The 16165-nt window shown below is 38.4% G+C and overlaps 2 protein-coding genes across 5 annotated transcripts; both read left to right on the forward strand.

The window, feature by feature from the left end:
* Nucleotides 1-2462: 2462 nt before the first annotated feature.
* Nucleotides 2463-6398, forward strand: LOC147292393 (uncharacterized). Its single transcript, XM_086230310.1, has 6 exons — nucleotides 2463-3146; nucleotides 3470-3632; nucleotides 3714-3787; nucleotides 3956-4965; nucleotides 5982-6259; nucleotides 6394-6398. Exons 1-6 carry the CDS (start codon nucleotides 2463-2465, stop codon nucleotides 6396-6398), a joined length of 2214 nt encoding a protein of 737 aa, XP_086086436.1.
* A 4900-nt stretch (nucleotides 6399-11298) lies between these two features.
* On the forward strand, nucleotides 11299-15235 carry LOC147292394 (protein PHR1-LIKE 3-like). Of its 4 annotated transcripts, none has more exons than XM_086231764.1 (7): nucleotides 11299-11458; nucleotides 11565-11777; nucleotides 13035-13111; nucleotides 13400-13454; nucleotides 14061-14139; nucleotides 14221-14290; nucleotides 14623-15235. In XM_086231764.1, exons 2-7 carry the CDS (start codon nucleotides 11576-11578, stop codon nucleotides 15064-15066), a joined length of 927 nt encoding a protein of 308 aa, XP_086087890.1. In that variant the 5' UTR covers nucleotides 11299-11458; nucleotides 11565-11575; the 3' UTR covers nucleotides 15067-15235. The 4 variants fall into 4 exon arrangements, with proteins under 4 accessions (XP_086087890.1, XP_086087891.1, XP_086087889.1 ...); XM_086231763.1 differs by having other exon boundaries at nucleotides 11301-11458; nucleotides 11553-11777; nucleotides 14049-14139; XM_086231762.1 differs by having other exon boundaries at nucleotides 11305-11458; nucleotides 14049-14139.
* The last annotated feature ends 930 nt before the right edge of the window (nucleotides 15236-16165 follow it).

Genomic DNA, 16165 nt, shown 5'->3' on the forward strand with positions numbered 1-16165 from the left:
CTAATTAGACCATATTAGTGTCTATTGATCACATTTCTTACATTGTGTTTGATGTGTGTGATCCTTGTAGGCTTGTGACGTTACTTTGGGTATAATAAGTCTCCTCACTCAGAGTCTCATCCAAATTGTGTTTGATCAGACAATCAGACAGTAGTGTAGAGTCTAGCTAGACTAATGTAAACCATTTACAAGGGAAAATCACAGCTCTGGTATGTCTGCAAAATGCTTGCGAACATCCATGAGTTCTGGTATGTCTGCACGTACATCTTGGGGGTGCAAATATTACACTTGACATTGCTTCCTTCAGATCGATGGGGCAGTTTCTGTAAAAATATTAAGCAAGTCAACACAATGCAAACATTTAGTAAAAATATTAGAGAATAACTTAATTACATGTTCCCATGATAGGGACAGATGGTATCACACTTAGAGAGAGAGAGAGAGAGAGAGAGGGGATGACACATGTCCCTATCACGGGGACATGTAAGTTCTTCTCAAAATATTAAGGACGTATAAAGTGTTTTTTTAGTATTTTAACGTCAATTAGAGAACGTTTTATCTAAATTTTAGGATGCTTAAAAAATGTCCTCATTGATCGGAGAAATAGAGGAAACGTCTTCGATGATCATAAAGGATGCTTTTTAGCTGTCCTATGTTAGGTATATAATGTGTAGTAGTTAACCCTTTTAATTGGTGCCATATATTGATCAGACTGCAAAGCCACAAAAACATGCAAGATTTTAGTTGATGTTGCATCAGACCTGTACTATAAGGCCGGCCATATACTCCAAAATTGAAGTTCTACCTTCCTCTATCTGTTCTCAAATTAACAAAATATTCCCACATTGCCATGAGTCACTAACTGAACAAAGAACTTCACAGGCCGAACAAGCTATTTAAAATATAAAAAACTCTAGAACATATATAGAGATGCATAGAAAAATATTGCTAAATATATTCGAACATAAAAGTGCATACATGACCTGATAATGCCAAGAATATTGAAGATTTAATGGATTTATATACTTATGTGAATCAATGATAGGCAAGCATGCGGCAATAAGTTCACAATATATCTCAACAAGTTCATATATATGCTGCCCTTGTCTTCTCTTCCCTGACCACATGTTCGACCTGAAATGCAGGATGTGTGTATAAGTCATCAAGAAACGTTCATGTTATCACACTGGAAATCTCAACAAGTACAGTCTACTACTAAGATCAGACATCAAAAACAAACAACTACCCATGCACACTACTTTTGAGAAGAGACGCTAACAGATGGTAATTAAAAACGAAGAAAATGCTAAGTACCAAATTGTAAGGTTTCGATTCTCAGTAAAAATAGAGGGCTGCTATTTGCACACTCTGTTAGTGTGAGTCAACACGTGTGATTATCGTGTAATTATTAGAATTAATTAGGTGGTTTATTAATTCCTGTATTTTAGTTATAGGCCCTTGTATATAAACCACACTTTGTGGTCTTAATCAATTAAGCAGAAATAATATTGAAACCCTAAACCTAAACCTTCTCTGTACATGGTATCAGAGCATGGTTCTCTATCCTACTGGTTTTTGAAGAATTTTTCTAGAAAATTCTATTACTCCACTAACTGTTTGCTTTCCATTCCGCTGCCAACTCGCCACCGCCGCTCACTGCACACTGTCACCGTCGCTCACTACACCCCCTCCAGTCACCGTCGCTCCTCCGCTGCTCCAGACGCCGACGCCATCTCCGCCAGCCTGTGCGCAGCACCGTCGGCTCTGACCGTGTCGCCACCTCTGCCTCTGTCTTCTTCGTGCGTCGACTGTGCGCGCCTCCGTACTGTGGGTGCCGCCTCCACCTTCCTTGTGCGCCGGCGACTTCTGCTTGTCTACCATAGACGCCGACCCATCCCGGCGACTGCTGCCCGTTCGCCCGAGACGCCGACCCATACCGGCGACTGCTGCCCGTCCGCACATCGTCCGCCTGGGTGCGCCTCCTCCTGCCTGAAGTGCACCTCCTTCCACCTTCGTGCGCACGCCGTAACACCATCTGCAGTGGCTTGCTGGTCCGCTAGTCACTGCTGCACCGATTCTGCCTTTTACTGTAGCAGTGAAGCCGCCCATCCCTCTTCGTGATTGCTTGGCTGCGTGACTGGTCTGTGTGTGTGTTCTCTCTGTTAACATTAATCACCATGTCTCAGACACCTCCCTCTAGTCCTGGAGGCTCGAACAGGAATAAGAACAAAGATGTGGTTAACCCAAAACCACCGTTGCCTGCTCTCCCTCCATTAAGTTCCCAGGATGTGTCATCACTAATCTCACCCGAGAAACTTGATGGCTCGAATTATATTGATTGGGCTCTCATCGTGCAGAATAAAATTAGAGGTCGAAAACGGTGGGGTTTTATCACCGGAGCAAGAGCAGCTCCAGAAGATGTGAATTCTGATGAATTTGAAACATGAGAGGATGAGAATTGCATGGTCAAGTCTTGGCTTCTTGATGCTATGACTAAAGAAGTCCGATCACTCTTTATTCGATTACCGACAGCGAAGGACATCTGGGACGCAGCCAAACAGACTTATACAGTGAGCAAAAATGCTTCCAAAGCCTATCAACTCCATTGTGAGGTAATCTCTATACGTCAAAATGGTGGATCTATTATTTCCTATTTTGGCAAGCTACAAAAACTTTGGCAGGATATTGATGCAATTGAACCTTGCATTATGGATTATGCGAGTGATGTTGAAAAATATACCACTATGATTAACTCTCAGAGATTATACATGTTTCTAGCTGGTTTGGATTCTCATCTAGATGGAGTTCGGGGTCGTATTCTTGCCATGTCTCCTCTGCCTAAATTACAGGCGGCCTATGCGATTGTGTGCTCCGAGGCTAATCGGCAAGAAGCTATGATGGGGGGTACTGATGGAGCGGTCGCTATGGCGGCCCAAAAATTCTCCAATAAAGATGCTAAGAAACCTGACCGGAAGTGTACTCACTGTGGGGGTACAACTCATATGGTCGAAAAATGCTTTAAGCTTCATGGCTATCCAGAGTGGCATCCAAAGGGAATGAAAGCTTCTTCTTCTTCTAATCCGAAGATTGATAACTCAAGCTCCAGGGTGAACTCTGTTAGTTCCTCCAGCTTTTTGCCAAGTCAGGTATCTCTAACTCTGTTTTGAGTACTTTTGCTTGTACTAGTAATGGTGTATGGATAATTGATACAGGTGCTACGGATCATATGACTTCTGATCGTTATGTTTTTAGTCATTTTTCATCTGTCTGTCCTAAACCATTTATTGTTAATGCTAATGGTGTGTCATCTCCTGTTCTAGGGGGCGGCACGGTCTCCTTCTCCTCTGATTTATCTTTGCATAATGTGCTGTTTGTTCCTTCCTTAAATTGTAACCTTATTTCTGTTAGTCAACTAACCAAAACTCATAATTGTGTGGCCACATTCTTTCCTACTCATTGTGTTTTCCAGGACATTCATACCAAGGAGAAGATTGGCAGTGGTAGAAAGAGTGGTGGTTTGTACTATCTGGATAGTGGGGTTTCCGCTTCAGACAGTAGTGGCATTGTGCGTTTAGTTCGTGATGGTTCCTCAGAAAATAAGAAGAAGATCTGGTTGTGGCATCGCCAACTTGGTCATCCTTCCTTTAGTTATCTTCGACGTTTATTTCCCTCGTTATTTCTTGGTTTAAACATTTTCGATTTTAATTGTGAAGTTTGTGTGTTGGCTAAAAGCCATCGTTCCGTGTTTCCTTCTTGTGATAAACGTATGGATGTTCCTTTTGCTTTGGTACACTCGGATGTTTGGGGTCCTGCCCCGTGTGTTACACATAAAGGAATGAAATGGTTTGTGACTTTTATTGATGATTGTACTCGAATGACTTGGGTTTATCTTCTGAAACATAAAAGTGATGTGTGTGCTGTTTTTCGCCTTTTCCATAAAATGGTTCTCACCCAGTTTGCCTGTCCTATTAAAGTTTTGCGCTCTGATAATGGCGGGAAGTTCGTTAATACTGAGTTGACTCAGTATTTTGCTTCTACGGGGATTCTTCATCAGACTTCTTGTGCTCATTCTCCACAACAGAATGGGGTTGCTGAACGCAAAAATCGGCATTTATTGGAAGTCACTCGGTCCCTTCTTCTGGGTGGTCACGTGCCATCTTTCCTCTGGGGTGATGCTTTGAGTTCGGCTGTCTATCTGATTAATCGGACCCCGTCTAGTGTTCTTGACTTTCGGCGACCGTTGGATGTTCTCTCGGATTTTGTCTCTTTACCAGGTATCCTTCATTTGGAACCCAGGGTTTTTGGGTGTGTTGCTTTTGTCCATTTACATTCTCATCAGCGATCTAAGCTCGCATCTCGGGCCTTGGAGTGTGTATTTGTTGGTTATGGTCCATCCCAGAAGGGGTATCGGTGCTATCATCCCTCTACTCAGCGCTTCTATGTCTCTATGGATGTCACTTTTCATGAACATCAACTTTTTTATTCTCCACGTCCACTGGATTCTACCCTTCAGGGGGAGGTTTCTAGTGAAGTGCAGAATCGAGATGATGTGTTGCAGAATCGAGATGATGTGTTGTTTTTTGATAAGTTTGGTTATGGGAGTAGTAGTGAGGAAGGGTCAGAACAGACTGCTGATCACCCAGTGTCTGAGGATGATACTGAGAATGCGGAAATTACTGCGGATGATACTGAGGATGCAGAAATTACTGAAGATGATACTGAGGATATGGTAGGACAAGAACCTACAAATTCTGAGCCTGAGGAGTCACCACTTCATGATAGTACCGTCATCTCTCCTACTCCATTGAATCAATCTTCTTCGTCTATTGAGGTAACCGACAATACTCTTGAGTCACATTCCGGTTCAGATCTTATTTCTAATGCTTCTAAATTTACGCTTCCTCCTCGGTCTAACCGAGGACAACCACCAGCTAAATATGAGCCAGATCCAAATGCCAAAGTTAGGTACTCAATTAATAATCATGTGTCGTCTGTTAGGCTTTCAAAGTCATATGAATCGTATGTTCTGCAATTATCTTCTGTTTCTATTCCTAGTAGATTGCAGGATGCTCTTACAGATTCTAGATGGACCAAAGCTATGGCTGAAGAAATGGCGGCATTACAGAAGAATTCAACCTGGGAGTTGGTTTCTCTACCTAAGGGGAAGAAGACAGTTGGGTGCAGATGGGTGTTTGCAGTCAAACACAAAGCTGATGGGTCAGTTGAAAGGTATAAGGCAAGGTTGGTAGCAAAGGGTTATACACAATCCTATGGCATAGACTACTTGGAGACGTTTGCTCCAGTGGCCAAGTTAAACACAGTACGGGTTCTGTTGTCTTTGGCTGCTAACAAAGATTGGCCACTCCTTCAGTTTGATGTAAAGAATGTCTTTCTCCATGGTGATTGACTGAAGAAGTATACATGGATCCTCCTCCAGGTATACCAGAGTTTGAGAATACGAGATTGGTCTGTAAACTGAAAAAGTCGTTATATGGTCTTAAACAATCTCCAAGAGCCTGGTTTGGGAGATTCACACGTGCAATGAAGAACTATGGTTATCGGCAGAGTAATTTTGATCATACTTTGTTCCTAAAGAAAAGGGGGAAGAAGATTACTGCTCTTATCATTTACATTGATGATATGGTTCTGACCGGAGATGATTATGAGGAAATCTCTAATTTGCAGAGGTACTTGTCTCAAGAGTTTGAAATGAAACAGTTGGGGGACTTGAAGTTCTTTCTTGGGATAGAAGTGGCTCGGTCAAAATATGGCATATTCCTATCTCAAAGGAAGTATGTTTTAGACTTGTTGTCTGAAACTGGTATGCTTGGGTGTAAGCCAGCTGTCACTCCTATGGAACAAAATCATAAAATTTTCGAGTGTTTGGGTGCCTTGCCTGCAGATAAGGGGCGATATCAGAGACTTGTTGGAAGATTGATATATCTGTCTCACACTAGACCTGACATTTCTTATGCAGTTAGTGTAGTAAGCCAGTTTATGCATGCCCCGTGTAAACCCCATATGGATGCTGTGGAGCGAATTTTGCAGTATTTAAAATCTGCACCTGGTAAAGGATTGTTGTTTGCTAATCATGGTCATGTGAATGTTGAAGGGTTTTCTGATGCAGACTGGGGTGGTTCAGCAGATGATAGAAGGTCTACCTCAGGCTATTTTACCTTTGTAGGGGGGAATTTGGTGACCTGGAGGAGTAAGAAGCAATCAGTTGTATCTAGATCAAGTGCAGAGGCTGAATACAGAGGTATGGCACTCGGAGTAGTCGAACTTTTATGGTTGAGACATCTATTGACCGATTTAGGGTGTCCACCTACCAAACCTATGGACTTGTTTTGTGATAACAAATCTGCTATTGATATAGCACATAATCCTGTTCAGCATGACAGAACAAAGCACATTGAGATTGATCGACACTTCATCAAAGAGAAACTTGAAGCGAAGATTATTAACTTTCCATTTGTGAAGTCCGAAGATCAGCTTGCAGATGTGTTGACCAAGGCTGTGGCAAATCGGGTGTTTTTGGACTCACTAGACAAGTTGGGCATGTGCGATATATATGCACCAACTTGAGGGGGAGTGTTGGTGTGAGTCAACACGTGTGATTATCGTGTAATTATTAGAATTAATTAGGTGGTTTATTAATTCCTGTATTTTAGTTATAGGCCCTTGTATATAAACCACACTTTGTGGTCTTAATCAATTAAGCAGAAATAATATTGAAACCCTAAACCTAAACCTTCTCTGTACACACTCTTTTTTTTCTTTTTGCACACCCTTTTGTTAAAAAAAAAAAAATCAAAAATCAAAGGAAAATACACATCTCTCCTTCTTACACTAAAAAACCAACTCCATTTTTTCTCTTTTGCACACCCCATCAACAGAAAAAAAAAAAAACACACACACCCCTCTTCATCTCCCTCACCCGACCACACCCACCCACACAGCCCTCCCTCCACCAAGCCCCAGCCCCGTCGCACCCTCCCTCCAGCCTCGACCCACCCACCCAGCCCCCTCCCTCCCTCACTCGACCACCACAAGCAGCACCCAACCTCCTCCTCTTCTCTCCTCCCTCCCTCCCTTTCTCTCTCTGCTTTCTCCTTCGTTTGGCACTGGTTTGCCGAATATTTGAGTTTCCTTCGGCAGCCACCCACCGAACACCCACAAACCATTCAACAACCACCCGCCAAACACCCACAAACCATTCGACAGCCACCCGCCGAACACTCACAAACTATTCAGCATATATCCGCCGAACCTAGAGGGAGGTGGGTCGGGTGGGTCGAGGCTAGAGGGAAGGTGCGATGGGGTTGGGTGGGAGGGGGTCTGATGGGGCCGGGGTTGGGTGGAGGGGAGGGAGGAGGTCGAGTGTGTTTTCTTTTTGGAGGAGTGTGTTTTTTTTTTTTTTTTTGGGTCTGAGAGTAAGGGGTGTGTTGGGTGAGGAGTGAGTGTGTCTTTTTTTTTTTTTTGATTTTTTTTTTTTACAAAAAGGGTGTGCAAAAAGAAAACAAAAGGGTGTGCAAATAGCAGCTCTCTAAAAATATTACTATAGTTAAAGGGATGATCCTAATATGTAGTTTCAAATTAATGATCTAGGGTATTTATTCTTTCCTTTTTATTTATTTATGATATTATACCCTTGTACCTAGAATTGATGCTCGTCCTCGAGGACAGCTAGCTTAGACGTAATTAGTCATCTGCCTCTTCCAAGGACCAGGCCTGAGTTCAAGGTATGTGTCCCTTAAATGAAAGGGTTTGTCAAAAAAAAAAAAATGCCAATTAAGAGGCCTAGAGGTGAGTCTTGGGTTGCGTTGTTATTATGTTTGTCTCCCCACATGAAGATAGTGAATATTTTAAGGGAAAGGCCATCACACCCACAAACAAATTAAGAATCATAAATATATAGTTCCAAATTATTTTGTTCCCACAAATTTAAGCTATATGCATTAAATTTAAGCTTGCACCCATCATGCATGCCTCAAATGCATTAAGTGTTGTAATCTTTGTATTAGTTTATTACCTGTCTTGTCCCTACTTACCAGAAAGGAATAACTTACAAGTTACAACGACTCCATTATGCAATTAAATTATTATCTACATGATAAAAAAAATAAAGGATCACTTATAATACAATTCCATTTTGGTTGGAGGGTTTCGGTGCACGTACTCTAACCCAATAAGGCATTGCATCCAAGTTTGCCTAACAATTAATTATGAGGAAGAGAACAGTCCCTATATGTAAACTTTTTTTCTTTTACGGGAAAGAGAACACAAAAAAAATAAAAAAGCAAAATAAGTGAAAAATAACCAAATATAGCTAAACTAGTTTACCAAGGATAGGAATAAAAATCCTATGCTCAAATCTTCATGTCAGCAAAAAGAAATTGAATATGGATGAGCCATATCATGCTTTGGGAAGGGTGTAATCCTGCTTAGTGTAAGTGCTAATTAATCCTAACCCAATCTATTTAATTATCATATTAAATAGTCTAACATTAATCTGTCATCGGTCTTTTCTAATTATATTATGTGTATGGAATCATATTGTGTTATTAGGTAATCAAAACTCAAGACTCTAACCCAAGTATATACTAAACCTACCACTTATAAATTTTGTAAATTAAAAGTTTTTTTTTTTTGCTGGTATTTTAAGTAATAGTTAAAATGTTCTTCGTTAATTTTGTGTTCAGATAATATTGTTTCAAAATTTGTGATGCTTCATATAATTGATAGTGGGATTGATGTTTTTGCAAAATCAATTTTGTCCATCACATGAAAGAAAGCCAAGTTGGATTTTTCTTTAAAAAAAAAAATCATACATATATCTTTTCCACCATAAATGCAAAAAGCTACATTGAAAGGTTATATCAAATGTCCAATTCCAACATTGCTGCACCAATTGCAGTAGTGGAAGCAAAATGAGAAAGAGATGGGTCTTGTGACTATAATATAGTGGAAGTTTGGAAGACATTTTCGTTTGAAAGCTCATTTTTAGCTTCTTGTCCAATATTTCCATGTCCCTCCCAAATCAATATATGGTCTACTGTTTACCACTCACTGCCTACAACAAGTACATGGGGGGGTCCACACTCCATGGTCCACAACTCCACTTTGGCCGCCCTTTTTTTTTCTTCTAATCCCCTTACACCGGCTTTTGTCTCCAAGCAGTGTTCTGTTCTCACCATCACCGTTGGATGGATGCATCCATCGGTATTAAATTGTTAGTTTTACGGCTGGTTTGGTGATAGAATAATAATTGGGTTAAATACAAAAATAATCTACGAACTTTACAGTAAATCTCAATTTGGTTCACTAATTATAAAAAGTATTAATTTGGTCCACTATCTTTTCAAGTTGTACCAAAGCAGTACAAACGTTAATTTCCATCGAAAAATTTAACAAAAACTGGTCATATGCACAGCAAGTGACCACATTTTAAGAGACATTTCATTCAGTTAATCACATTTTTATGTGACCAATTTCGTTAATTTTCGGATGGAAGTTAACGTTTGTACTGTTTTGTTACAACTTGAAAAGTTCATAAATCATATTAATATTTTTTATAATTAGTAGATCAAATTAAGATTTGTTGTAAAGTTTGTAGACCATTTTTGTATTTACTCAATAATAATTTTTTTAGAGTAAATTGAAAAATCAAATGTCTTAAGCTCAAATTTTTATTAATTACGAGTGTAAAAGCACTTAGATTTACGGATAATTGTGTGTATTTATAATTTATTTCTTGTACGCAAAAAAAAAAAAAAAAAAGGTGTCAATTTTAGAACGACAAGCAAATGTTCTAGAATTTTAAGGCAATATAAGGGCCTGTTTGGTATTCTATTCAAAAACTATTTTTTGTTTAAAAAAAAAAAACAAGTTTTAGTAAAGAAAACGTGTTTGGTAGACCATTTTTAAAAACAGTTTTTAGAAAAAAAAATTAAAAAACATGCTTTTTTTTTTAAATGATAAAACATCGTTTTTCTCATTTTTTTTTTTACACTTCCTTTTTTCTTAGATGTCATCATTTTTTAAATTTAAAAATTGTTTTCAAATTTCATACCAAACACGTTTTCAAATTTTAAAAATTGATTTTAAAAACTCACATTTAAAAAAAAAATCTTAATTTTTGAAAAAAAAATTTGAGTAGGATACCAAACGGGCCCTAAATGAATAATAACCGTGTGTTCATTTTCATTTCTGGACATTGTGTACGTTCAGAATTTGGTTAGGATTTAGACCTAAAACTATTGAAGAGTCTAAGCTTTGTCTCTAAGTTGAACAAACACCCAATCAAGGTCGTTGCATAGTTTATTTGCAAAATTCATTTTCTTGATTTAGTAACAAATTAATTATAAATATATAGTGGCTTAGAGCATCTCCAACAAACTCTTTATTGCTAATTTGGAGAGAAATAAGTATCCAATAATATATAATTTGTTTTTTTATGTGGGAGAGGTGGAATCGAATTTGAAACCTGTGTAGAAAAATATAACTAGACCAATTGTTGGTATTGGAATGTTTCATCATCAAAGTTAGAAAACTAAATAGATACTGGGTCCAAAGTAATAAGTATGTGTTTTTTTATTACATTTTTTGGAATAAGCGTCCGATGTAGAATTCGTTTTTTTTTTGCTGGGTTGTTCATTGTAGAATTAAAACAATATAATATTAATAACTAATATTATTAGTTTTTGGATAAAAACTATTAATTATTTCATAATGTAACTATTGACCCACCTACTATAGTACTATCTTTCAATGGTCTTTTATTTTCGTCGAATATTTTTCAATAGTCTATATCAGTTGGTCCTTATAAATAAGATGACACATTGATATTTGTTTGCTTAGACATAAAAAAGTGGCTATGTTTCTTAGAGTAATAAAAAATAAAAGCCAAATTCTTACTCTAAAAAGAAAATTTCAAGATCAAGAACTTAAAAGTATTATTATTTTTAACTCAAGAAAAGAAAAAGTATTATTATTATTATTATTATAAAACATAGCCAATGTTCTTTATAAAATCACAACATGCATTAAAAAAATTTTATTATCCAATAAAAAAAATGGAATAAGAAATTGGGAAAAACTATTATTTTTTTTTTTTGGCCACTGAAATTGGGAAAAACTATAAAAGCACAGAACAATCACATGCCAACCAAAGTGTACAGGTTTGCATCTCTCTATTACCCGTTTTCACAGACAAAACAGAGAGAAAGTAAAATATACAAAGAAAGCTGAGACAGAGAGAGACAGAGACACAACAAGACATCGCTGTCTAAGCCTCTGAAAGCTAATCAAGCTCAGCTCAGCTCGCATGCCTTGGTTTTACTCATATTCTCTGTCTTTCTCACACACACTCAAAGTCACAAACCCATTTCTCCAAACCCACTGATATCTCCTCCTCTAAGTTTCTCTGCACTTTCGGGGCTCGGAGCCCCGAAACCAGGTACCCATTTTGCTAAACGAGTGTGCCAAACTTTTCTGGGTCGTAATATTTGAGTATTTCCCTTCATTTTTTGATGAAATTTTAATTTTTTTAGTGGGTTTTTCAGGAAGGTCGAGAATGTACTCTGCTATTCATTCTCTTCCTTTGGATGGGAGTGTTTGTGGGGGGCATGGAGAGTTCAGTGGATCTTTGGACGGTACGAACCTGCCGGGTGATGCTTGCTTGGTTTTGACTTCGGATCCAAAGCCCCGGCTAAGGTGGACTGCGGAGCTCCATGAGAGGTTTGTGGATGCTGTGACTCAACTTGGTGGCCCTGACAGTGAGTATTTGGTTCTCTATTTGCTTGCAAAATTCTTGGTTTATATATTGCTTTTGGTTGTGCAGCTTCTACTTGGTTTCTTGGATTTATATTTGTTCTAAATTAGTAATTTGGCTTTTGGTTATTGGGTATTTGTCCTTTTAAGTATTGGTGCTATTAATGTTTTTCATTGGTTGTGTGTTATAAGCTTTATTGGGCTGATGGCCAGATGCTTAGGGAAAGTTTTCTTTTTAATTTTTATTTGAAAAAATATATATGTCTCTCCAACGACTATATTTTAGTTGGTGTGATGAATTTTGAAGTTTGTGTCATGCTGAATTTGATTGATTTATGGGTTGTTCTTGCCTTACTGCCCCTTCTTTGTTTTGTGTGAGTGTGTGTGATCATATTTTTCAATAGTGACTGAATCATCCATGAGATTCATCACTGTTATCATTTTAGTCATGATTATCAATCACCATGCGTCATGGACCAGCTAAGCCTATTTAGGCTATATTTGTAGTCCTCCATGCGTCACTATTATCATTGTAGTCATGATTAACCCTATTTTTCAATAGGTTAACTCCTCCATGTTGAGAGGACCCCTTTGTCACTAGGTAAGGCTTATACTTTCTCCCTTTTGCTCAAATACTACATCGATTCCCTTTAATAACCCACTTGGACTCAATGGCCTTCTTCCTTTTGAAATTCCAAACTTGGTTCTTCTAAGTGTGGAAGTAAGGCCTCCGTCTCATTCATTTTCTTGGTTGTAATTCTATGGGTAGGCGGTCAATTGGCCTAGAAGAGGGGTTGACTAGGCCTTTTTCAAATTTTCACAAACCCTTAGGAAAACTATTGGTCTTCAACCAGAATAAGCGGAAGCAAATATATGAACATTTAACACCAAGATAGCTGCTTAATATTGTCAGTTATCGAAAGAGCTGTTGACACCTCATCCGCAGACAACATGACCTTCCTAATTAGGAGCGTAGTCACCAATGTCTTATATGACTTAGGCATGGATGTGGACCGTACTTCACTGGTGATTATTATAACAGAATTGAGCTTATATTCAGGCTTATCTTCTTGTTGCGCAGTTTGAGCATGTCCAATCTGTATTGGCCCGAGTCCCATTCTGTTCCATTTGTTTCATTTCTTATGCTTCAAGTCATCAGTTGTATGTCATAGGGTGTCTTCCTTTCTTATTCAAGTGCTTTAAATGCATGAGGAACTGTCGATCATATTTTTTGGTTCCATCTAAATATGCATGCATTGCAGAAGCAACGCCTAAGACCATTATGAGAACGATGGGAGTAAAAGGCCTTACCCTTTATCACTTGAAATCACATCTTCAGGTTTGTTTCTCTTTCCCATTATGTATTAGTGATAAGCTAAATTTCAAATTGTTGAGAGAGTGGGGAGGGAAGGAGGGAACTGGTATTTGAGACATAAAGGGTCCAAAAAAACTTTGAGCTTGAATCTAACTGATTAGTATTGCAGCATCTACTTAATATATTATCTCCCTCTTTTTAGTCAACGTTTGTAGTTTCCTGTCCTAATGATTTGTTTTTATTTATTGTGTAACATAACATAATTTACTGTTTTTAATTTCTCTTTGTTTAATTGACGATCTATGCTTGCAGAAATATCGATTAGGGAAGCAATCATGCAAAGAATCAACTGACAACTCTAAGGATGGTAATACCTTGAACACTTAAAATATTAAAGAGCCGGAACATTGTACTATAACTACTGTGTACATTTTCCATGTAATTTTGATGATCTCTAATTAAAGGAGAGGGAAATCACAAATACAACTTTAAATAACCCAGCAGAAAGAGCCCATTTTCAATTTTTATTTAATACATTTTCTGCAAGTTGTATTAGTACATTTAGGCTATTTAGCACAAAAAAATTACTGTGTTCAGCCGGTTGCGGTAGTTTTCTTTTCTTTCTTTTTTCCGGCATCTTGCATCTCCTCTCTTTTCCACTGAATGACCTGATTTATATATTGTTAAGGCAAGAAACTTCTAAATTAATTCTTGTAAGCTGCAGATGGGCCATGTATTTTGCATTGGCTCGGAGTGCTGTGTTATCATTATATAACAATAAAGAAGAAGAATTCATAACTGTACATTTTCTGGTGAATTGGGATATGTTCTGGTGGTAGATTGCAGCATTAGAGTTTTCAGACTTTCTTGTTGCTTAAGTAGTGTATAGTTGGTGTGGCAAATGTTCCTGGTGATAAATTGTGGCTTATGAAGTACTTATTAATTACATAATCATGTGTAGTTGGGATTGCAGCTTCTTGCATCGCTGAAAGTCAGGACACTGGTTCATCTTCGGCAACCTCATCAAGAGTGGTCCCCCAAGATTTGAATGAGTATGTAATCATTCCCTTATTGCTCCTAATGCTCATCCCTTACTATCTTCACATAATTGTTGTCTTTCGTCTTTCAAACAGTGGCTACCAGGTTACTGAGGCTTTGCGAGTACAAATGGAAGTCCAACGAAGACTGCATGAGCAACTGGAGGTAATTAGTCTCTTTTGCGTGTCTTATTTAATTAGTAATATGCAGGTTATGGGTTTTTGGATTACCGCAATTTGTTTACCAATTATGCACATGCTGCAACAACTTATAACTATAACCACAGGCCACAAGCTCCTAGAGGAAAATAGCCTTTTTTATTTATACAGGTTGCCTTGATGGTGTTACTTATATGCAGCTACTCCATTTGCCACCTTGACCTAAAACACCCATTGGCTCTCCAATTTAATTTATTTTACTTTGTTTTCTCCCCTCAAGTGGGTTTCTTATAAGTATGAGTTTTAAGCGGTAAATTCTTATGGTTAAATTGTAAACAGGTGCAGCGTCGTCTTCAACTTCGAATTGAAGCACAGGGCAAGTATCTTCAGTCCATACTTGAGAAAGCTTGTAAGGCTCTGAGTGACCAGGCTGCCTCGGCTGCTGGGCTTGAAGCAGCTAAGGAAGAACTCTCTCAGCTAGCTATTAAGGTTTCCGATGACTGTCAAGGGATGACCCCATTTGATCCCATAAAAATGCCTTCCTTGTCTGAACTTGCTGCCGCTTTAGAAAACAAAAGTGCCCTGAATGTACTTGCTCGCATTGGCAACTGCTCCGGTGATAGCTGCTTGACATCAACCGGAAGCCCTGTTTCTCCAATGGGTATGAGTTCATTGGCTGCTGCTATGAAGAAAAGACAAAGGCCCTTCTTTGGTAATGGAGACTCATTGCCCTTGGAGGGCAACATGAGGCAAGTAGAATGGATGATGAGTAATATTGGATGAATAGCAAGACATTCCTTTAGAAACGGAACCTCCTTTTTCTCATTTCATTATTATTTTTTGTCTAGTTATAATCTTAATGTACCAACAATCATCCTTTGTAAACTGTACCGTCAGTGGTCTGTATATTCGTAAAGCAGATTGTATGCAAGTGGGGATACCTTTATTTTTATACATTTGGAATTGCCTCCTCTTTACACGTATGAACTATGTTATAATTTCCTTTTGAGTTGGGATATACTATATTACAATTCAGACATGGATAATTTCTTCTCGATCTCGATCAACTTTAAAACCAAAAGTGGGCCAAATCAACTAGTACAAATTGAAGATGTATATAATTAGCCTGGTTCAACAAGGAATTGTCAAAGATAAAGTTTTGAAGCTTGCTTGATTTTTTGGATGATTTTCTTGAGATTTTGATTGAGAACGAATATTTAGCCTCTAATGAGTCCAATCTCATAAGACCAGATAATTCATGGACTCCATGTCGTAAAGGGGAGAGCGGAAATGTTTCAGGCATAGCACCATACACAGTGGCTCCAATGTCATAAGACCACATAATTCATCATATTTAGTGTTAATTGCATGTATGGGTCTTTGTGATATGTGGATCTATTTTCTGGGCTTCAGTTAAGAAAGAAAAGTAAGATGAAGAAGGAAACCCAAAAAAGTCAGATGAGGAAAGGAATATATTATCTATGACAGTTTCACGAGAGAGGTGTGTACAGAAAGAGGAATGGACAGACAGAAGCGACATATGAAGGTGGTGATGGGTGGTGGTGACAAGTGAGACTGGGTGAGTGTGAGAGAGAAGACACTAAGGTGCTCAAGGAGAATGGGAGAGTCGGACAAGGCTTGGGAATTGGGATTGTTATTCAAGGGTAATTCAGTCTTTTCCCATCAGTTTTTGGTCAGATTTTCAAGTGTGTCGCTATTTGCACACTCTTTTTCCTCTTATCGACACCCCTTTTGTTTATTTTGTGAAATGACAAAAATGACCCAAAGTTAAATTATAATAAAAAACATAAAAATAAAAAATGACAATAGTGAGGAAAAGAGGTGTGTCCTCCCACCCTTTACTGGCCTCCTCTCACCTCCT

The sequence above is a fragment of the Dryas octopetala genome, chromosome 2 (assembly GCF_963921425.1).
Source record: "Dryas octopetala chromosome 2, drDryOcto1.1, whole genome shotgun sequence".
Classification (NCBI taxonomy): Eukaryota; Viridiplantae; Streptophyta; class Magnoliopsida; order Rosales; family Rosaceae; genus Dryas; species Dryas octopetala.